The sequence below is a fragment of the Mauremys mutica genome, chromosome 26 (assembly GCF_020497125.1).
Source record: "Mauremys mutica isolate MM-2020 ecotype Southern chromosome 26, ASM2049712v1, whole genome shotgun sequence".
Lineage (NCBI taxonomy): Eukaryota > Metazoa > Chordata > Testudines > Geoemydidae > Mauremys > Mauremys mutica.
The window spans coordinates 13,924,127-13,947,350 of NC_059097.1; the positions used below are offsets into that span (position 1 = coordinate 13,924,127).

At 58.1% G+C, this 23,224-nt stretch overlaps 2 protein-coding genes across 2 annotated transcripts in view; both read right to left on the minus strand.

The window, feature by feature from the left end:
- Positions 1–21,971, minus strand: part of LOC123356625 (zinc finger protein 271-like) — a 53,992-nt gene extending 32,021 nt beyond the window's left edge. Inside the window, exons 1-8 of the mRNA XM_044999986.1 lie at positions 21,933–21,971; positions 19,571–19,657; positions 15,874–16,095; positions 15,236–15,258; positions 14,181–14,293; positions 13,020–13,052; positions 9,582–9,670; positions 8,832–8,958 (exon numbers count right to left, since the gene is read on the minus strand). Coding sequence (XP_044855921.1) covers positions 8,832–8,958; positions 9,582–9,670; positions 13,020–13,052; positions 14,181–14,293; positions 15,236–15,258; positions 15,874–15,936 — 448 coding nt within the window. The 5' untranslated portion in view covers positions 15,937–16,095; positions 19,571–19,657; positions 21,933–21,971. The remainder of the gene's footprint in view (positions 1–8,831; positions 8,959–9,581; positions 9,671–13,019; positions 13,053–14,180; positions 14,294–15,235; positions 15,259–15,873; positions 16,096–19,570; positions 19,658–21,932) is intronic.
- LOC123356666 (zinc finger protein 436-like) lies at positions 1,129–8,870 on the minus strand. The gene is made up of 4 exons (XM_045000058.1): positions 8,832–8,870; positions 7,908–8,736; positions 3,439–3,552; positions 1,129–3,117 (listed from the first exon to the last, which is right to left on the minus strand). Exon 4 carries the CDS (start codon positions 3,104–3,106, stop codon positions 1,826–1,828), a length of 1,281 nt encoding a protein of 426 aa, XP_044855993.1. The 5' UTR covers positions 3,107–3,117; positions 3,439–3,552; positions 7,908–8,736; positions 8,832–8,870; the 3' UTR covers positions 1,129–1,825.
- Positions 21,972–23,224: the final 1,253 nt, after the last annotated feature.

Genomic DNA, 23,224 nt, shown 5'->3' on the forward strand with positions numbered 1-23,224 from the left:
CCCCAGTGTAGATCACACTGGGTCAACGGAAGAATGTTCCTGTCAACCTAGCGATCACCTCTTAGGGCTTGGCTACACGGGCAAGTTTCTGCGCAGTAAAGCAGCTTTTAGTGCTCAAACTGCAGACGTGCAGACGCTGCCAAGCCACTTTGTGCACAGAAACCCCTCAGCAGCAGCCCTGCAAAGAACCCCACCTCAGCGAGGGTCGTCCAGCTCTTTGTGCAGCGGCTCCGGCGCTCCATTGACACTCGCCTGCTTTCTGCGCTGTCCTTGGCCTCCGGAGCTGTCCCGTAAGGCCTCAAGTGACCGCTCTGCTCTGTGTGTGTGTGTGTGTGTGTGTGTGTGTGTTTGCTGTGCAGAGAGCCCAGGGAGGGAGGCGGGGGCTGAGGGCGGGTCTCCCCTTGCCTCAGGACTGGCTGCTTCCTGCCGCTGTCTGAACTTACCAGACACCATGCTGACACACACTCTGTCCCGCCAACACACTGTCTCTCTCCCCTCCCCACACACACACACACACACACACACACTCCCTGTCACACGCTCTCCCCCACCCTTCAGTTGAAAAGCAGCTGTCAGTGTAGTAGGATGCCCGTGGAACAATGGGATTGGGGTGCCTCCCCCACGAGGCATTGCAAACCCTTCCCAAAGCACCCTGTGGCCTGTTGCACAGTGGGATAGTTACCCACAATGCACTGCGGTCTGTGCCGTTGCAAGAGCTGCCAATGTGGCTGCGCTCCAGTGTGGACACGCAACAGCGGTTTAATTCCAGCGGTTTAATAAAAGTGGTGTAACTCGTGGCTCAGAAACCTGCCAGCGTAGACATACCTAAGGGAGGTATACGCTGATGGGAGAACTCCTCCCATCGGTGCAGGCTGCGTCTTCGCTGAGGAGCTACATCAGTGTTTTTAAATGTAGACGAGCCCAAATTTAGAAGCAAAGGGCAGTTGCCAAGGACAGAGAGCTGAGACCGCTGCATCACGTGACACTTCGGGAGGTGGCAGAGTAGAATGTGAAAAACTCACCATGGCTCAGAAAGAAAACACTTCTGGGGTGTTCAGGAAGGCGGTGTCAGCACCTCTCTGTCTTGTGTCACAGAGGCCGAAACAACACTTTCTTTCCTGCTCCTGGTCTTTGTTATATTTAAATATATTTTAAAGAAGAGAAGCAATGCACCCCCCTCCCCGCATTCAGCACAACCCAAGGCAGCGTGAGAACAATGAGACAATCTGTCCACGAAGAGGGAATTAAGTGACTGTAACAATTACCTTGCAGTGAGAGGAACAGTATAAATCTGCCTGCTCCATGAGACACTGCAAACCCTTCCCAAAGCACCCTGCAGCCCGATGCATCTGAAGAAGTGGGGTTTTTAACCCACAAAAGCGTATGCCCAAATAAATCTGTTAGTCTTTAAGGTGCCACCGGACTCCTCGTTGTTTTAGTACAAACGTGATGCGCCGGGATTGTTTAGACGAGGAGAACTGATCGAGGTTAGGTCAGGCCATGAGGAAGTGTGCTAGATAACGCAGCCATTACACACCGACCATGTTTTTACTGAAGGAATAGTTGTGTTTTCACATGGCCATACCGGGTAGATTTTATGGCAGTGGAGTTCACTGCTGTCAGCCCTAACGCCCCAACCTGGGGCTGCGGGACATTCCTGCCAGGAGGGAGACACAAGACTCGTAACACAAAGGAGTTGACAGAGCAAGAGGACTCACCCCAAAGACCGGCGAGCTTTAAAAGCCAGCGGTAGATTTGAGAGACCACGGTGAGGCAAAAGCTTCAAACAGCCTGACGGGCCACGATGTGGGAATCAGCAAAAGTATTAAAGAAAATCAATGTTTTGTTGGCTCTCGACGAGGTTTTTGCAACGTCGATCTCCCTGGGGCATTCTCGGGGGATAAATAAGGGCTGAGCGCTGACGGAAGCTTTTCTCCCAAGAAGCATCTCTGGCGTCTCTCGCCCGTGTGGATCCTCCGACGTGCAGGAAGGGCTGAGCGCTGAGAGAGGCTTCCCCTGCACTAGCAGCATGGATAGGGGCACTCGCCTGCATGGATTCTCTGATGTGCAATACGCCAGGTGAAGGTGTTCCCGCACTCACAGGGTCTCTCTCCTGTGCGGACCCTCTCATGTCTAATGAGCGTTGCGCTCCGAGCGAAGCGTTTCCCGCACTCAGAAGGGGGCGCTCTCCCGCGTGCGCACTTTGGTGCGTAACAAGAGCGGCGATTCGAGTGAAGCTTTTCCCGCACTCACGGCATTCGTAGGGTCTCTCCCCCGTGTGGATTCTCTGATGCGTGATAAGGGATGAGCTCTGAGTGAAGCTTTTCCCGCACTGGCAGCACTCATAGGGGCGCTCTCCCGTGTGGGTTCTCTTGTGTCTAATTAGGACTGACAGCTGAGAGAAGGTTTTTCCGCACTCGCGGCATTCATAGGGGCGCTCGCCGGTGTGGATTCGCCGATGCGTAATCAGGTGTGAGCGTCGGGTGAAGGTTTTCCCGCACTCCCAGCATTCATAGGGTCTCTCCCCGCTGTGGCTTCTCTTATGGTCAAAAAGGCCTGAGCGGCTACTGAAGCATTTCCCGCACTCGCTGCATTCATAGGGTCTCTCCCCCGTGTGGATCCTCTGATGTGCAACGAGGGACGAACTCCGAGTGAAGGTTTTCCCGCACTCAGAGCATTCAGAGGGTCTCTCTCCTGTCTGGAGCCTCTGATGCGCAATGAGCCGTGAGCTCAGAGGGCAGGTTTTCCCGCACTCGTAGGGTCTCTCTGCTGTGTGGATTCTCTGGTGTTCTCTAAGGCGTGAGCGGCTGCTGAAACGTTTCCCACACTCAGTGCACATGTTGGTTCGCTCTCCTGTCGGGTTTCTCTTCTGGGCTGTGGTTTCCTTCTGGTCCCTGGGAGTTTCCCAGTCATTAATGGATATACTCATGTTCTCCCTTGGCTGGTTTCCCTGCTCTCTCTCTGCTCTGTGCTGAATCTCCCAGGCTGTTCCCTGCTCATGACTCCTGGACACGTCCGCTTTGGAGCTGTGCGATAACCCCAGGTATGGTCCCACCGGCTCAGCATCTTCCCGCTGAGGATCCTGCTCCTCGTTCTCACTCACCATCCCATCCCCTGCTGAGAAAGAGGGAGAAACCTCAGAAACGGGGATGGAAAAGGCCAGGGCAAACCAACGTAAGTGCTAGTGAGACGGAAAAAAACCCGGATCCGAATCCCACCAAACTCTTTCCCACACAGGAAAGAAGAGGGGCATAAAATCTACTTCTCCAGCCCACGGGAGGGGAGGTCAAGACAGGGTGGGTAGGAAGCCAGGAGCGGTATCTGCCATGAGGCTATGACAGCTGCTTGGAACAGTCCTGAACTCAGAGAGCTCGCAAGGGCCTTGCAGGGAATCCCAGCTGTTTCCTCGAGGCGCTCCCAGGTTTCACGACTCCTCACCTGTGTGGGCCTCCCTCCAGATCTCGCTTTCCTCTGAGCCCTGGACATCTGGGACCCCTGGCTTCACCGCTCGAGCCCGCTGGGAGATCACATCAGATCTGGGAACTGGTAACCCTGCTTAGAGAAAAGAAAACAAGTGAGATCAGGGGAGTGGCAATACAACGTTCTATTCTTCTAACTCCAGGCCATCTGAAAGCAGTAATATGCTGGGGCCACCTCCCAGGGGGCTCAGATATGTAGGACACTCTGCTTAATGAGGGATTTAACGATCCCCATTGCTGCTGCCAACACACACAGCCAGACAATCATCATCAAATGGTCCCCAAACACAGAGACGCTAACGCCACGTCCTAGAAAGTGAAGTTTGCAGCCGGTGGGAAACCGCCTGGAACTGCTGCTTACTGACAAAGCGAGGGCCAGAGACAATGAGCGAGTCACGGGGAAGCTGGGAACAGTCAGCATGGGCTGGTGGGGTTCACTGGAGGAATAGGAAGGAGGGAGGATGTCCCTGAGCACGGTATCTTAGCAGTGCTAGACGTGAGAAAAGCACGTTCTGCGGAATTAGGGAATATTGCAAGTCTGGTGTAATGGGAGGGAGGATGACAATGCCCCATGGTGTGGAGAAGGCTGGGGAATCAGATGCTATAATTCAGGAGCAACAGACTCGAATTCGCCTGGAAAAAGAGAATACGAAGAATAGGAATTGGGCCACGCGACCGCAGGAGGGACTGACACAAAGATCCCAAAGACCTGGCCGTGAAGGAAGCTTGCAGCTGGTATAGATGGGCAGGGGACCTCCCCAGAAGCTGCATTACCAACGGCGACAGAATGCACCCGTGTTCATACCCTGCACGTTACTGTCATAAGCTTTGCACACAATGTGCCTTGTAAGGTACCATCTGAAAACTAGTAACTGGCAGGTCAGTAAAATCATGGTAAAATGTACGTAACAACATTATCTGTAAAGTTATGAACTGAAGTGTGTTTCCCAGACAAGTCTGTGGAGCAGGGAAACACGTTTCTCCAAGACAAACGAATGCCAGGCCAGGTGTCATCAAAGCCGGCGGGCCAGCAGCTCTCGAGCGGGGCAAGAGCCAACAGATCTGCATCTTAGCAAACAACGCAGCAAACCTCCCCCCCTACCGGACTGCGTGTCTCCTAGCCCCCACCTAGAACGCGTTTTGTCTTGGGGGCCTTTCCAGGAAGATGCATTTCAAAGGGTGACAATGAGGGGCAAACCCCAGACGGTATCTCTCACCCTGGCTCCCTCCTCTCACCGAAGATGAGGAAAGAAACAGCTGCCGGGCTTTGGGGGAGGGGTCCTGACCAGAAAGCATGAGGTAAGGTCCTCACTTTTTGGGGGGGGCAGGGCCGGCCTTACAGATGGGCACTGCAGTGACGGGGGGCCACTATGATCACCCCCCCCAAACACACACACACAGAAACAGCCAGCCCAAGACCTCTTTAATCCCCACCCCGCAAGCACCGGGCCCAGAGCTGGGGCGTGGCAGGGCTGTGGGTGCTCCTGCCATGCGCCGGGCTCAAACTGCTACTCCCTGCATGGACCACTCCCTGGGCTGGGTCAGACCCACTTCCGGGAACCTTCCCCGGCTGCAGGAAACTCGGCTGCGGCTGGGAACCCAGCTCCAGCGGCAGCACAGAAGTGAGGGTGGTAATACCCTGCCACCCCCCGACAATAGCCTTGCGATTCACCCAGGCCCCCTTTGCGGTCGGGACGCCCACGATTAACCATCATGAAATTCCAGATTTAAATACCTGAATCTAGGGAACGGAAGACGTTTAAAATCCTACGGCCGTGAAACGGACCAAAACGGATCGTGCGTTTGGCAGGGCCCTAATGATTGATGTTGACCTGGTTATTGGGAGATTTGCCATATGAATTCTTTGTTTTCGTTTAAAAGGAAGGCGGGAAGGAAAACGTAAAGGAAGGGAAGGAGAATGAGACCCTCGGTAAACACTTCCGTGCTGTTAAGAGACAAGGTCCAAATTATTAGCTTTGAACTTCTCTACCTCCTGGGTCAAGCCAGCTTACAGCCCTGGGTCAGACCCCAAAGCCCTTGGACCGAGGAGACCGAAAGGTCTGGAGCAGGAGAAAAAGGGATTCTCTCTCTCAAAAGGAGCCTGCCTGTTCAGGTGGTGGTTTGGGAGAAAGAAACAGCAACACACGGAAGCTACGGGGGTGTCTGGAGGAGATAGACCTGCCTACCTGGCCAACGGGATGCTGGGCATTGAGGTAAGACAGGCATGTGCCAGGAGTGGGTGTTATGTCAAAATCCTTTATTGTGCTGGGCTGTCTCTGTGCACCACTGACACCAGCCTGCCCAAGGTGCTGGCTAGGCACGGCTGAAATACAGGGGACTAAGAGCAGGAGAACTGCAGTCTGCCACGACAGGAGAGGGAAAGGCCCGAGGCCGGGCACAGAGAGACCAGGAAAGGCACCCAGCTAATCCTCTCCCTCGCTGTCACCCACTTCCCTCCCACCCACTGCTCTCCCCACCTCCCGGGCCTCCAGCACCCACTTCCTGCGTTCTCGCCTTCCCTCCTATTCCCCCACATTCCTGCTCCCGCCCCAACACTTTCCACCACACCCTCCCACTGGACCAAGTGTTCCCTGGAGGCCGGAGAGTTGTGGGTCTGGGGTGGTTTAGACACCACAAATCCTGCATCTTGGTGGGAGGACGGGAGGGGTAGATGAGATGACCCTTGTGGTCCCTTCTAGCCCTGCGGTTCTAGGGTTCCCCTTCCCCTCTCTCCAACACCCTCCTTTCCACCCTCCTCATTATTATTATTTCTATAATTAATTTATTATTATGATTATTGTCGTGCCTAGCAACCCTAGCCAGGGACCAGGACCCCCAGGTGCGGGACATTTTACAGACACAGAACAAAGAGACAGTCCCTGCCCCCCAAGGCACCGACAGTCTAAGAATCAGACAAGAGACGTCTGGATTCAGACAGATGGGGGAACACAAAATAAAAAAGGGAAGGAGGAGGATCCGGGGAACTACAGGCCAGTCAGCCTCACCTCAGTCCCTGGAAAAATCATGGAGCAGGTCCTCAAGGAATCAATTCTGAAGCACTTAAAGGAGGGGAAAGTGATCAGGAACAGTCAGCATGGATTCACCAAGGGCAAGTCATGCCTGACACACCTAATTGCCTTCTATGAGGAGATAACTGGCTCTGTGGATGAGGGGAAAGCAGTGGACGTGTTATTCCAGGACTTTAGCAAAGCTTTTGCTACGGTCTCCCACAGTATTCTTGCCAGCAAGTTAAAGAAGTCTGGGCTGGATGAATGGACGGTAAGGTGGATAGAAAACTGGCTAGATGGTCGGGCTCAACGGGTAGTGACCAACGGCTCCATGGCTAGTTGGCAGCCGGTATCAAGTGGAGTGCCCCAAGGGTCGGTCCTGGGGCCGGTTTTGTTCAATATCTTCATTAACGATCTGGAGGATGGCATGCACTGCACCCTTAGCAAGTTTGCGGATGACACTAAACTGGGAGGAGTGGTAGATACGCTGGAGGGTAGAGATAGGATACAGAGGGACCTAGACAAATTAGAGGATTGGGCCAAAAGAAACCTGATGAGGTTCAAGAAGGACAAGTGCAGAGTCCTGCACTTAGGACGGAAGAATCCCATGCACTGCTACAGACTAGGGACCGAATGGCTGGGCAGCAGTTCTGCAGAAAGGGACCTAGGGGTTACGGTGGACGAGAAGCTGGATGAATCAGCAGTGTGCCCTTGTTGCCAAGAAGGCTAATGGCATTTTGGGTTGTATAAGAAGGGGCATTTCCAGCAGATCGAGGGACGTGATCATTCCCCTCTATTCAGCACTGGTGAGGCCTCATCTGGAGTACTGTGTCCAGTTTTGGGCCCCACACTACAAGAAGGATGTGGATAAATTGGAGAGAGTCCAGCGGAGGGCAACAAAAATGATTAGGGGGCTGGAGCACATGACTGATGAGGAGAGGCTGAGGGAACTGGGATTGTTTAGTCTGCAGAAGAGAAGAATGAGGGGGGATTTGATAGCTGCTTTCAACTACCTGAAAGGGGGTTCCAAAGAGGATGGATCTAGACTGTTCTCAGTGGTGGCAGATGACAGAACAAGGAGCAATGGTCTCAAGTTGCAGTGGGGGAGGTCTAGGGTGGATATTAGGAAACACTATTTCACTAGGAGGCTGGTGAAGCACTGGAATGGGTTCCCTAGGGAGGTGGTGGAATCTCCACCCTTAAGAGGTTTTTAAGGTCAGGCTTGACAAAGCCCTGACTGGGATGATTTAGTTGGGGTTGGTCCTGCTTTGAGCAGGGGATTGGACTAGATACCTCCTGAGGTCCCTTCCAACCCTGAGATTCTATGATTCTTGTCACTGATGTCTTCCTCTGTTTTATAGCACCACAGTAATAAGAAGTGGAAAAGTGATCACAGGAGGTGTTTTGCGGGATTCCCAACCTTTAAGGGTGACTGGGATTGTCACGGCAAAGCTCCTGCCGCAGCCCCCGTTCCAAAGGTTAACGCACCACCAAGGGGAGTGGCAGCTTCTCCATCACTTCAAATCTTCACGCCAAGACTTGATGACTTTCTGGAGGATGATTTAGTCCGGCACAAGCTATTCAGCTCGATCCCACAGTAACTGGATGAGATTCTTTGGCTCGTTACACATGAGGCCAGACTAGATGAATTTATAATCCCTTCTTGCCATAAAACCTATGAATTTATAATCACTATGAGGAAGGACTAAGGGAACATGTCACTGTTTGTGCTGTGTTCACAGACGGGGAATCCCAGCGTTTATCCGCATGCCCCCCCAGCTGTGTGCACTGGGTCAGCTGCAGCTGTAACCGGATGGTGGAGGGATTAACTGGAGCAGCTTGGCAGAGCTGGGACTGTGACATGAACCTTCCCCATGTCCGTGCTGCGGGTTGGGGGCTGTGTCGCTAAAGGTGCGGAAGGGGGAGCTCTTGCCACGGGTTTGTCAGTAATTTGGTGGCATTCATGGTACTGGTCTCCAGGGCTCGGTGAGGGGTAAGTGAAGGCCTCGGGCTGACGGCAAAGAGAGGGTAACATTTTACAGGTCTGAGATGGTTCGCGCGAAGCAGGCTCCGTGTTTGAGCGTAAGCAGCTTCCGTTTGCGACAATGGAACTAAACCCAAGTTTTGCCTCAGCAGAAAGACGACGTTAGACTTTGTGCTGTGCTGCGCCTGGGCTCTGTCCCCGCAGTGTTGTGTAGCAGGAGAGGGCAGAGGGCTGGTGTGTGCGTCACTGGCATGTCGGGGTGTTGCTGAAACAGGGCAGAGTTAAGGTTACATTGTGGGGTGACATGAACCTTAATTCTGCATTTCCCCTTCTAAGAACCGAGGGGACGGGAATCCTTACCCAGCGAGGTCACGTTCTCGTAGTTCTCCTGCATGACATCCCTGTAGAGGGCTCTCTGAGCGGGGTCCAGCAGAGCCCACTCTTCCCTGGTGAAATACACAGCCACCTCCTCGAAGGTCACCGGCCCCTGAAAGAGCAAGAGCCCCCCACTCTGCACCTGCTGCCCCACTCACAGCCCCACTCTTCGTGGTGCAGCAAGGCCAATTAATTAAGAGCTCTGGGAGGCCCAATGTCCCACTCTCTTCAGAGCAGCCAGGAGGCATTGGGGTGAGGGGAGAAAGCGAGAGCCCTTCACCCCTCCCAGCAGAGAGCGGGGACGGGGTCTTCACATCCATCACTCACGTACTAGCCAGAGGCGGATACAGGGGATGGGACAACGCCCTGGTGGGAATCAGAACCCCCTCCCCACGGCCTGCAGCTGGATGGGAGGGGATGGGGCATCTCAATGGTGCCTCTTTATCTCCGCCTGCTAGGTTCGTGCTCCAGCACTGAGAATCTGAGAGTTTTTCAGGGGGTTGTTTTGTCTTCCACAACGAAGGAATCTCCACCATAGCCCCCGGGGGTCTGTTCCTATAATCTAGGAACAAGTCCCAGCAGGTTTGTCACCCCCCTGGCCTCCTCCCTTTCTCCAGCCTGTGGACGTCCTGCCCTGTTTCCAGACTGAACCCCGCAGAAGCTCCAAACGCCTCTGTGTTTCCTGCCCTTCTCCCTCCAGCAGGAAAACACCAACCACTCCCTCGTGGTCCCTACCTGAGCCGCCTCTTCCGCAGCCATTTCCCTTCCCTTCCTCCTGGGAGGAGGAGGCGATCTGGCCCCGAACGTGGGTGTTATTCTACAGCCTGTCGGGGTGAGAGGGAGAACGGGGGAGAGTTCAGAAGGGACCTTGCTGCAATTTAAGCCCATTGCTTAATGGTTAAGAGGTTAAGAACAACAATTTCCCCCCCTCCTCCTAGGAACAACTTTTTATGTATTTGAAAACTGTGCTCAGGTCCCCTCTCAGTCGTCTCTTCTCCAGACTAAACAAACACAGTTTTTTCAGTCTTCCCTCAGAGGTCTTGTTTTCTAGACCTTTCATCATTTTTGTTGCTCTTCTCTGGACTTTCTCCAATTTGTCCACATCTTTCCTGAAATGTGCTGCCCAGAACTGGACACACTGCTCCAGTTGAGGCCTAATCAGCGCGGAGCAGAGCGGAAGATTTCTATGATTCTGTGAGTTGGCTTCTTAAATCCCTTCAAGCTGTTTCCTGTCTGATACTCCCTGATGAAACCTAGGAGCCTTGTCTTATAACAGGCTTCTTCAAAGTGATACAAGCTACGGAAGTGAGATCTTGGAAGAGTGTTGCCCTTTTCATAATGTAATAACAATACTGTCATGATAAATAGTAATTAATAATAAAGAGTGTGTAATAAGCATGTCATAACAACACATTCTATATTTCCAAGATCACGGCTTTTATAAGCTATACTCAGGTAAAGGAGAAAATCCCGGGAAATATTCATTTTTAGGAGGGGGTTCATGAGACTTGACGTTTTAGTGAAAGGGGTTCGCAGGTTGTTAAAGTTTGGGAACTGCTGCTCTGGGAGGTATTTGCAGATCACTTAAAATTTCCAGGAAATTACCTTAATATTAGTTAAAAATGTTCATCTCTTAACTTCTAAGGAGGGCAATGCTTTGGTTGTAGGGCATAAACCATTGTAAACGTCCTGCACAATTTAATTGACACAGTGTTTTCTTCCACATGGAAATGAGAAAACTTCTCCCATCAGTCACCACAACTGGTATAATCCCAAAACTAAACCCTGAAAATGTTATTAGAGAGGCTGTGTTATCCTGAACCTTACTTTCAGTTTGACTTATTCAAAAAATCTCCCCAGGCCTTGCTAATTAAACAGCAAAAATTAATGTTACATTAAAAAAACAATGAAATCCTGTTTAATTTTCCTACAATACCAGTTCAACAATCAAAAAAATCCTCCCCCAAAGGCGGCCCATAATTTTTTGACTTGTGAGAAATTAACAAAATTGCTAATAGTTCAATCCTACAAAAAGAATTAAAAAAATATTCAAAAGCAAAATCCAAAACCAGCCTGAATTGTGCGTGTGAACAAGAGAGCGAGAAAAAGGCATAATTACTTATGTAAATACTGTTCTGATATTTAGTTCAATCTTAAAAAAGCTTGTGAAACCCGACAAATATCTGCTAAAATACGTAAAAACGCTGGGGGAAAAGTCAATGATCCAAAAAAAGAGGAAGCTATTCTGGCTTTAAAGTACATGAAGTGCAAACTCTAATTAATTTAACCACCCCCGCTCCAATGCGTGAGAAATCTGTAGTTTTCTGGGAATCTAGTTACTGCGGGGAATTCATCCCAGCATATGCAAAAAATTACCAGACCTCTCCGTAAATTCCTACAAGTACATCAGGATTGGGACTGGGGACCTGCACAAAAATCAGGCCATACAAAAATTAAAAACAAGATTATCTCAAACCCTTTGCTTAATTTACCCTCAAAAAGGCAAAAAAAAAATTAACTTCAAAATGGCATGGATAGAACATAGTGTAAGTGCTGAGTTGCATCAAAAAATAAACTCACACCCCCAAGCTGCTGCTTATGTAAACACACAATTAAGTACTGTTAAAACACCCCTCAAACTATAAACAGTACTAGTGACAATTTAAAGTCTACGACGTTTCAGTTACATCACTCATTAAAATGTCATTATTCAAGTCAACCACCATCCTTCCAAAATCTAAACAAAATCGAAACCTATAATCTAAACCAAAAATCTAAACAAATTAAAAAAAAGTAAATTGTCAAGTGCCAAAGTAACCTCCTAAATTCCAGCAATAAAATAAAAAAAGTAAAAAATAAGTGTTAAAAATAAACAGTTCTTAAAAGGAAAAAAATTAGCCCGACTACATCGATGTCAGGACACTAATCTTAAGACAATAAGTAACGAAAATGTCATCATTATTTGTCCACAAAAGTTGCAATAATCATCTTATAAAGTTAATGTTTGTGTCAATTTTGCCTTTGCATATATAAATAGCCATTCCTTCCTTCCTTCCAACAGGAGCCAGCATTCTGGTGCAAATATAAAATCTCTAAAATTAAACTAACTTCTGTCACCAGCCAGTGTCCTGAAATGGTTGCTGTATTGTTAGCCTTAAAATCAGCTATAAAAACCTCATGTTTCAACTTTCGTATTCTGCACAAATTCAGACGATGTGAGGAGGAGTTGCCTGTTTTATCTCCACACCTGGCATAACAATTAATTCTAAAAGGCTAAAAGAAAACAAAGCTGACACTTTAAACTAACTCAATTTGTTCAAAAATAAAATAAACGAACCATTTATTTAAAAAATAGAGTAAAAAAACCACACATGCAAATACACCAAATTGTCTAAACAATAATAAAACTAACACACTTGCCAAACAAACAGTGCACTAAACAGCGTGGCAAGTGAAAATATTAACTCACGCTCAATCGTGACACTTCCAGCTAAAATAGATGCTTTTTAAGGGTTTTCCAAAAGAAAACTAAAAGCAAAGCCTCTGTGAAAGAAAGAAAGAAAGAAAGAAAGAAAGAAAGAAAGAAAGAAAGAAAGAAAAACGTTCTTTGTTTTAATATTAAATAGTACAAAAGTTTATCAACACATTTAACCCTTTAAGCGTTGAAAACTCAATGCAACAGACCATCGCTGGGAAAAGTGTGAGAAACCCAGACACGCACTATAGCAGCCCCCAGTCAGAGCACGTACAGCACAGAGCTCACTTCCCATTCGTAGCCCGTCTGTACCCACGGTCGCAGCCCCATTCCTCGTTCAAGGTCAGTCTATGCAGGATACAGCTGGGCTCCACCTCAGACTTCGCTGCCCCCCCGCACCCTCCGGTGGCATCTTCAGTCACCCATTAAAAGCTGCCGAGCACGGGTCACCCTTGTCTCACACCTTTCAGGTGGTTGTTCCTTGCTGCCCCTACTGGAAACACCCCCCCCGAGATCCGGATTCGCTCTGAATCCCCGTCTGACATCCCAGCCGGAGCGAATCAGCCACGGGGCGCACCCGGCTTCACATTGTCCCACCATTGCCAGCTGCACAGCGGGGCCGGAGGCAGCGCTCCCCTGTCGCTAACATGGGGATGGGTCTGAAATCTCCCCACGGCCCGTCAGAGACAGACACGTACCTGTGTCGCTCCCCAGCTCCCGTCGCAGCGTCTCTAGGGGAAGGAGAGGAGGGGAGAGGTGAGGATTTAGGCTCTCGCGTTCAGGGGAGGTTCCCCTTGGTTATTAATAGAAGCAGCAAAGAATCCTGTGGCACCTTATAGACTAACAGACGTTTTGCAGCATGAGCTTTCGTGGGTGAATACCCACTTCTTCGGATGCATGTAGTGGAAATTTCCAGGGGCAGGTATATATAAACAAGCAAGAAGCAGGCTAGAGATAACGAGGTTAGATCAATCAGGGTGGATGAGGCCCTGTTCTAGCAGTTGAGGTGTGAAAACCAAGGGAGGAGAAACTGGTTTTGTAGTTGGCAAGCCATTCACAGTCTTTGTTTAATCCTGAGCTGATGGTGTCAAATTTGCAGATGAACTGGAGCTCAGCAGTTTCTCTCTGAAGTCTGGTCCTAAAGTTTTTTTGCTGTAGGATGGCCACCTTTAGATCTGCTATTGTGTGGCCAGGGAGGCTGAAGTGTTCTCCTACAGGTTTTTGTATATTGCCATTCCTAATGTCTGATTTGTGTCCATTTATCCTTTTCCTTAGAGACTGTCCAGTTTGGCCGATGTACATAGCAGGGGGGGCATTGCTGGCATATGATGGCATATATTACATTGGTGGACGTGCAGGTGAATGAACCGGTGATGGTGTGGCTGATCTGGTTAGGTCCTGTGATGGTGCTGCTGGTGTAGATATGTGGGCAGAGTTGGCATCGAGGTTTGTTGCATGGATTGGTTTCCACTACTTGCACTTTCCAATTTCCACTACTTGCATCCGACGAAGTGGGTACTCACCCACGAAAGCTCATGCTGCAAAACGTCTGTTAGTCTATAAGGTGCCACAGGATTCTTTGCTGCTTCTGCAGAACCAGACTAACACGGCTACCCCTCTGATATTTGTTATTAATGTCACTGCTGTTAACGACGAGATGGTGGCAGAGATCAGAGGCCGATAACGCAGCGGCTGCAGACAGAGCCAGCCCCACAGGGCTGCTCCATGGGGAAGGGCGACTCGCTGAGCTGGGCGGTGAGATGGAGCCGGGGTCAGTAACATCACTCGAGCCCCCGACTCCTCCCCAGGGCCGGGGTCGCTCTACCCAGAGGAGACGCCACCCCCAGACTCCCACTCACCTCTGAATCCCAGCAGCACCTGCTGCAGGCGGGCGCGTTGCAGGGAGAAATCGCCGAGTCTCTTCTCCAGCGCCGCAAACCCCGGCTCCGGCTTCCGAAACGCCCCGTCCTCCCTGCTGGGGCAAGGCGGAGGGGTGAGAGATGGGCCCGATCCCCACACCAGCAATTAGCGACGGTTATTTATTAAGTCCTTGATTGTCACGATCGGTAGCGCTCAGTGTGGGAAAATAGCCCCCTCCTGCGCCTGGCAGGGCGCCTGCTACTTCTGCCTTTCGTTCCCTTCCCTTCCCCACCCTCCTTTCTGCATTTCGCGCTGCCTTTGTGTCTCTCCTCTGTTCCTCCGTCCCTCCAGGGCCTCACTCCCACCCCCGCCCCGTCCCGCAGTGACCCGCCCAGGACTAGTGAACGCTGACATGAAAGTGTCGTTATTTCAGCGGCCCCTCCAACGAGATGAACGGGGGACAGGGGAGTTCACACCCGTCTGACCCACGGCTCCCGGCCGCTGGCGGACACAGAGAGACGACAGGTTTCAGGGTGGCAGCCGCGTTAGTCTGTAGCAGCAGAAAGAACGAGGCGTCCTTGTGGCACCTTAGAGACTAACCCATTTATTGGAGCGTAAGCGTTCGTGGGCTTCCACTGCCTGCATCTGATGAGGTGGGTTTTAGCCCACGAAAGCTTCTGCCCAAATAAATGTGTTAGTCTCTAAGGTGCCACAAGGACGCCTCGTTCTTTTTAGAAAGACAACGACGTCCCCCTCTGCATTTGGGAGGGTTTCTTTGTAACCAGGAGGGATAGAAACTGGAAAAGGTGAGATTCTGCACACGGGGACTACGCGATGCTGCCACAAAAATCCAACAGCCAGGCCGGGTCTGGCCCACGGGCCGTATGTCGGCCAGCCCTGGTGGGACCTCACGAGCTGCCAGGGAGACAGCCGCGAGGGGAGACGTGATCCCAGCCGGTGTGTCACATTGCAAGGGCGGGGGAAATGCAATATTCAGTGCCGTTTCCAAGCGTCACCGAGCACAGGGGGGAGTGAAATGGAGCCAGGGACTCACCTGCTGCCAGTGCTCCCGGCACCCTGGAGAGGGAGAGAAAGGAGAGGCCGTCAGGGGGGGCGTCGCAGGCCGGGGAGGCCTCCTGCTCGGCAGGGCGGCCACCATCAGAGTCGCGGGTGTTTGGGGCATTTCAGACACTCGGGTTCATGCTCAGAGAGAAGCTGCCGCCCCCGTCCCCCCAGCAGGGCTGTTTGTTTTCAGCGGCCCCAGGGGTCCTGGCTGGGAGGACCCCACTGGAGAAAGTTCCTGCCCAGGCACTTTACGGGCAGAAAATGTTTCCCTGCCCTGACAGTCAAATTCCCCCAGGGCTGAGAGCCCCACAAGCCCCTGACCCCGGTAACCCATGAACCTGGTGGGAGCTGGGGCCTCTGCATGGGGGAGGCGATTTCACCCTCCAAGCGCAAATGCAGAGACACGTTGACACGGCAGGAGAGGTGCTCTTGGGGTTGCAGCAGCCAGGACTCCTGGGTCCCATCCCTGGCGCTGCCACAGAGTCAGTGTGTGACCTTGGGCAGGGCGCTGCCTCGGTCCCCCCCTTGCCCCATAGGGATAACGCCCCCGGCCCCGCTGCTTTGGGGTCCGGGGCTGAGACGCTCGCATAGAAACGCTGCGTCGCATCGTTGCAAGGACAGTCTGACCTGCAGGGGGGGGCTCGGCGGCCGCTGCCCCTCGTCTCCTCCCCTGTCGCCGAGCAGGGACATCTCCCGGGACAGGCTGCAGCCGCCCGCGTCCCGTCGCTGGACAATGGCTCCCTCCAGCTCCTCCAGCCGGGCCAGCAGCCGCTGCTCCTGCTCCTCCAGAAACCCTCGCAGCTCCCGCCACTCCCGGACGAGCTGCCGCCTCTCGGCTGCCGCCTGCTCCTGCAGCCACAGGGCGGGGGGGGGGGGGGGGACACCCGTCAGCGCCCCCCCCGGCGGGGGCCGGATTTACTCACCATTGCGGGACCCCCTGTGCTGGGGGACCCTCTCCCGCCCGGCAGCCCCCTGCCCCCTAAGGGCATCACCCCCCCCCCGTGTCAGACCCTCTCCTGCCCGGCAGCCCCCTGCCCCCTAAGGGCATCACCCCCCCGTGTCGGACCCTCTCCTGCCCGGCAGCCCCCTGCCCCCTAAGGGCATCGCCCCCCCCCCCGTGTCGGACCCTCTCCCGCCCGGCAGCCCCCTGCCCCCTAAGGGCATCACCCCCCCGTGTCGGACCCTCTCCTGCCCGGCAGCCCCCTGCCCCCTAAGGGCATCGCCCCAGACCCCGTGTCGCACCCTCTCCTGCCCGGCAGCCCCCTGCCCCCTAAGGGCATCACCCCCCCGTGTCGGACCCTCTCCCGCCCGGCAGCCCCCTGCCCCCTAAGGACATCACCCCCGCCCCTGTGTCGGACCCTCTCCCGCCCGGCAGCCCCCTGCCCCCTAAGGGCATCGCCCCCCCATGTCGGACCCTCTCCTGCCCGGCAGCCCCCTGCCCCCTAAGGGCATCACCCCCCCGTGTCAGACCCTCTCCCGCCTGGCAGCCCCCTGCCCCCTAAGGGCATCACCCCCCCCCGTGTCGGACCCTCCCCCGCCCGGCAGCCCCCTGCCCCCTAAGGGCATCACCCCCCCCGTGTCGGACCCTCTCCCGCCCGGCAGCCCCCTGCCCCCTAAGGGCATCGCCCCCCCGTGTCTGACCCTCTCCTGCCCGGCAGCCCCCTGCCCCCTACGGGCATCCCCCCCCCCGTGTCGGACCCTCTCCCGCCCGGCAGCCCCCTGCCCCCGAAGGGCTTCGCCCCAGCCCCCGTGTCGGACCCTCTCCCGCCCGGCAGCCCCCTGCCCCCTAAGGGCATCGCCCCCCCGTGTCGGACCCTCTCCTGCCCGGCAGCCCCCTGCCCCCTAAGGGCATCGCCCCCGCCCCTGTGTCGGACCCTCTCCCGCCCGGCAGCCCCCTGCCCCCTAAGGGCATCACCCCCGCCCCTGTGTCGGACCCTCTCCCGCCCGGCAGCCCCCTGCCCCCTAAGGGCATCGCCCCCCCATGTCGGACCCTCTCCTGCCCGGCAGCCCCCGGCCCCCTAAGGGCATCACCCCCCCCCCGTGTCGGACCCTCTCCCGCCCGGCAGCCCCCTGCCCCCTAAGGGCATCACCCCCCCCCCGTGTCGGACCCTCCCCCGCCCGGCAGCCCCCTGCCCCCTAAGGGCATCGCCCCCCCGTGTCGGACCCTCTCCCGCCCGGCAGCCCCCTGCCCCCTAAGGGCATCACCCCCCCCGTGTCTCACCCTCTCCTGCCCGGCAGCCCCCTGCCCCCTAAGGGCATCGCCCCCCCCCGTGTCGGACCCTCTCCCACCCGGCAGCCCCCTGCCCCCTAAGGGCATCACCCCCCCGTGTCTGACCCTCTCCCGCCCGGCTGCCCCCTGCCCCTACGGGCATCACCCCCCCCGTGTCTGACCCTCTCCCGCCCGGCAGCCCCCTGCCCCCTAAGGGCATCACCCCCCCGTGTCTGACCCTCTCCCGCCCGGCAGCCCCCTGCCCCTAAGGGCATCACCCCCCCCGTGTCAGACGCTCTCCCGCCTGGCAGCCCCCTGCCCCCTAAGGGCATCACCCCCCCCGTGTCAGACGCTCTCCCGCCTGGCAGCCCCCTGCCCCCTAAGGGCATCACCCCCCCCGTGTCTGACCCTCTCCCGCCCGGCAGCCCCCTGCCCCCTAAGGGCATCGCCCCCCCCCGTGTCGGACCCTCTCCCGCCCGGCAGCCCCCTGCCCCCTAAGGGCATCACCCCCCCGTGTCGGACCCTCTCCCGCCCGGCAGCCCCCTGCCCCCTAAGGGCATCCCCCCCCCGTGTCGGACCCTCTCCCGCCCGGCAGCCCCCTGCCCCCTAAGGGCATCGCCCCCCTCGTGTCGGACCCTCTCCCGCCCGGCAGCCCCCTGCCCCCTAAGGGCATTGCCCCCCCCCGTGTCTGACCCTCTCCCGCCCGGCAGCCCCCTGCCCCCTAAGGGCATGCCCCCCCCCGTGTCTGACCCTCTCCCGCCCGGCAGCCCCCTGCCCCCTAAGGGCATCACCCCCCCGTGTCTGACCCTCTCCCGCCCGGCAGCCCCCTGCCCCCTAAGGGCATGACCCCCCCGTGTCGGACCCTCTCCCGCCCGGCAGCCCCCTGCCCCCTAAGGGCATCGCCCCCCTCGTGTCGGACCCTCTCCCGCCCGGCAGCCCCCTGCCCCCTAAGGGCATCGCCCCCCTCGTGTCGGACCCTCTCCCGCCCGGCAGCCCCCTGCCCCCTAAGGGCATCACCCCCCCGTGTCGGACCCTCTCCCGCCCGGCAGCCCCCTGCCCCCTAAGGGCATCACCCCCCCGTGTCTGACCCTCTCCCGCCCGGCAGCCCCCTGCCCCCTAAGGGCATTGCCCCCCCCGTGTCTGACCCTCTCCCGCCCGGCAGCCCCCTGCCCCCTAAGGGCATCACCCCCCCCGTGTCTGACCCTCTCCCGCCCGGCAGCCCCCTGCCCCCTAAGGGCATCGCCCCCCCCCGTGTCGGACCCTCTCCCGCCCGGCAGCCCCCTGCCCCCTAAGGGCATCGCCTCCCCCGTGTCGGACCCTCTCCCGCCCGGCAGCCCCCTGCCCCCTAAGGGCATCGCCCCCCCGGGTTCGGACCCTCTCCGGCCCGTCTGCCCCCTGCCCCCTATGGGCTTCGCCCCCCCCCCGTGTCGGACCCTCTCCCGCCCGGCAGCCCCCTGCCCCCTAAGGGCATCGCCTCCCCCGTGTCGGACCCTCTCCTGCCCGGCAGCCCCCTGCCCCCTAAGGGCATCACCCCCCCTGTGTCGGACCCTCTCCCGCCCGGCAGCCCCCTGCCCCCTATGGGCTTCCCCCCCCCGTGTCGGACCCTCTCCTGCCCGGCAGCCCCCTGCCCCCTAAGGGCATCGCCCCCCCCGTGTCGGACCCTCTCCTGCCCGGCAGCCCCCTGCCCCCTAAGGGCATCGCCCCAGCCCCCGTGTCGGACCCTCTCCCGCCCGGCAGCCCCCGGCCCCCTAAGGGCATCGCCCCCCCGTGTCGGACCCTCCCCCGCCCGGCAGCCCCCTGCCCCCTAAGGGCATCGCCCCCCCCCGTGTCTGACCCTCCCCCGTCCGGCAGCCCCCTGCCCCCTAAGGGCATCACCCCCCCCGTGTCGGACCCTCTCCCGCCCGGCAGCCCCCTGCCCCCTACGGGCATCGCCCCCCCCATGTCGGACCCTCTCCTGCCATCAGCCCCCCCCCCCCCGTGTCTGGCCCTGCCCCTCCCTGGGCTCCCGGGGGTGGGGTCCGCGGCGGAGGCCGCAGGCCGGGCCCTGCATTCACCGGCACTCGGGGCTCTGGGCCCCCCGGCAAACCTGAGGGGTGGGGGGCCCTGGGCACCCACCAGCAGCTCCTGGCTTCGCCGCTGCTCCTCGGCGTCGGCGGCTTCTCCCCGGGCCCGCGGGGGGGCCGGACGCGCTGCTGGGGGGGCCTGGGGGAAGCGGGGGAGGGGGGGGTTACAAACCGCTGCAACCCCCCCCCAGCTGCCAGATTTCAGGGTCGTCCCCAACCCCGCAGATGCCTGAGCAGCGTCCAAGGGAGCTTGGCGAGGGGGAAATAAAAGGGGCCCAGGTCCCCCAGGACCCCGTGGGGCAGTGACCGGGCTGCAGCCCCCAGCCCCCCACGTCCCTGCGCCCACCCGCCTGCCAGCCAAGCAACCAGCTCCAGACACGGCCCCAGTGTCCCGGCTCCAACGCCCCCCACACCCAGAGCTGGACATGGACCCACCCCCGCAAACCAACTACCCCCCAAACCCCCCGCTCTGCCCCCCCCGACGCCCCCAAACTCCCCAGCTCTGCCCCCCGGCCACTGACACCCCCAAACTCCCCGCTCTGCCCCCCGGCCACTGACACCCCCAAACTCCCCGCTCTGCCCCCCACTGATACCCCCAAACCCCCAGCTCTGCCCCCCGGCCACTGACACCCCCAAACTCCCCGCTCTGCCCCCCACTGACACCCCCAAACCCCCCGCTCTGCCCCCCGGCCACTGACACCCCCAAACTCCCAGCTCTGCCCACAGCCACTGACACCCCCAAACCCCCCACTCTGCTCCCCACTGACACCCCCACACCCCCCGCTCTGCCCCCCACTGACACCCCCAAACCCCCACCTCTGCCCCCCGGCCACTGACACCCCCAAACTCCCAGCTCTGCCCACAGCCACTGACACCCCCAAACCCCCCGCTCTGCTCCCCACTGACACCCCCCAAACTCCCACCTCTGCCCCCGGCCACTGACACCCCCAAACTCCCCACTCTGCCCTCCACTGACACCCCCAAACTCCCCGCTCTGCCCCCAGCCACTGACACCCCCAAACTCCCCACTCTGCCCCCCACTGACACCCCCAAGCCCCCCGCTCTGCCCCCACTGACACCACCAAACCCCCAGCTCTGCCCCCAGCCACTGACACCCCCAAACTCCCAGCTCTGCCCCCGGCCACTGACACCCCCAAGCCCCCCGCTCTGCCCCCACTGACACCACCAAACCCCCAGCTCTGCCCCCAGCCACTGACACCCCCAACCCCCCAGCTATGCCCCCCACTGACACCCCCAACCTCCCAGCTCTGCCCCCGGCCACTGACACCCCCAACCCCCCGCTCTGGCCCCCGGCCACTGACACCCCCAAACCCCCCACTCTGCCCCCCACTGACACCCCCAAACCCCCCACTCTGCCCCCAGCCACTGACACCCCCAAACTCCCAGCTCTGCCCCCAGCCACTGACACCCCCAAACTCCCCAGCTCTGCCCCCCACTGACACCCCCAAACCCCCCACTCTGCCCCCAGCCACTGACACCCCCAAACTCCCAGCTCTGCCCCCAGCCATTGACACCCCCAAACTCCCCAGCTCTGCCCCCCACTGACACCCCCAAACCCCCCACTCTGCCCCCAGCCACTGACACCCCCAAACCCCCAGCTCTGCCCCCCACTGACACCCCCAAACTCCCCGCTCTGCCCCCCCACTGACGCCCCCAAACCCCCATCTGTGGCCCCGCACTGACGCCCCCAAACCCCCCGCTCTGCCCCCAGCCACTGACACCCCCACACCCCCTGCTCTGCCCCCCCCTGACACCCCCAAACCCCCCCCTAGGCCCCCCACTGACACCCCCAAACTCCCAGCTCTGCCCCCCGGCCACTGACACCCCCAAACTCCCAGCTCTGCCCCCCACTGACACCCCCAAACTCCCCGCTCTGCCCCCAGCCACTGACACCCCCAAACTCCCCGCTCTGCCCCCCACTGACACCCCCAAACCCCCCGCTCTGCCCCCCACTGACACCCCCAAACCCCCCGCTCTGCCCCCCACTGCCATCCCCAAACCCCTCGCTCTGCGCCCCCCACTGACACCCCCAAACCCCCAGCTCTGCCCCCCACTGACACCCCCAAACCCCCCGCTCTGCCCCCCCCCCTGCCCCCCCCAAACTCCCCAGCTCTGCCCCCCACTGACACCCCCAACTCCCAGCTCTGCCCCCCACTGACACCCCCAAACCCCCAGCTCTGCCCCGACTGACACCCCCAAACTCCCCAGCTCTGCCCCCGGCCACTGACACCCCCAAACACCCCGCTCTGCCCCCCTCGATAGCCCCCAGCCCCAAACACCCCCCCACCCCCCCCGGCTCCCGGCCCCGCCTGGGCTCCGAGCTCCGCAGCCGAGCCGCGCTCCGGGCCCCTCCCCGCGTGTCCGCCCCACGCGTGTCCCCGCCCCGGACCCACCGCGCTGCCCCGCGGGCTGCAGGGCCGGAGCAGCCCCCGCGCCGCGCCCCCGGGCCCGGCCATGGTCCCGCTGCCGGCACAAAGGGGCGGGCGGGGGCCGGGCCGCGGGGGGGGGGGGGCAGGAAGGGGCGGCCCCTCCCCGGGCCTGGCTCCGCCCCCCGGGCCCCACGCAGGGGGGTTGGGACACGCGGGGAACCCAGCTGCAGAAGGGGGGCAGGTGCCCGCGGGGGGGGGGGGATGTTACAATTTGGGGGGCAGCGCAGATGGGGAGCCGGAGCCGGGGGAGGCCGGACAGCAAGTGTGAAAAACCCCCCGGTGGGGGGGGGGGGGTAACGGGGGCCCGGGTGAGACACAGCCCCAAATGTCGGGCCTGTCCCTAGCGAATGGGGGCGTCGGGTCCCCCTAAGCCAGAGAGGAGGCCCCAGATCGGGCTTTTCTGGCTGCACGTGCAGGGGGGGCCGTGACCCCGGCAGAGCCGGGAAAGTTCCCCGAAAGAGCGGGACCCTGCCCCTGCTTACGTAATGCCGGGCCTTAGGCGCCCACGGAGCCTTGTGACACTCACCCTGAGGCGTCAGTGGGTCTCCGCCGGGGTGCCGGTACCCCCCCCCCGGGGATACACGGAGGGCTTGTTTTCCAGCCGGCTGCATAAACGGCACTAGCGAAGTCAAATGTCATACAATGACTGGTTTATACTGGTCTATATACTAGACCAGGGGCAGGCAACCTATGGCACAGGTGCCGGAGGCGGCACGCGAGCTGATTTTCAGTGGCCCTCACACTGCCCGGGTCCTGGCCACCGGTCCGGGGGGCTCTGCATTTTAATTTAATTTTAGATGAAGCTTCTTAAACATTTTAGAAACCTTATTTACTTTACACACAACAATAGTGTAGTTCTATATTATAGACTTAAAGAAAAAGACCTTCTAAAAACATTAAAATGTCTGACTGGCACCATGCGAAACCTTCAATCAGAGTGAATAAATGAAGCCTCGGCGCAGCCCTTCTGAAAGGTTGCCGACCCCTGGACTATACACCGGGGGTTCTCAAACTGGGGGTCGGGACCTCTCAGGGGGTCACGAGGTTATTACGTGGGAGGTCGCGAGCTGCCAGCCTCCACCCCGAACCCCACTTTGCCTCCAGCATTTATACTGGTGTGAAATATATTTAAAAGTGTTTTTCATTGATAAGGGGTGGGGGGGTCGCACTCAGAGGCTTGCTACGTGAAAGGGGGTCAGCAGGACAAACGTTTGAGACCCCCTGCGAAATGGACGTACAATATTCATATTCCAGTG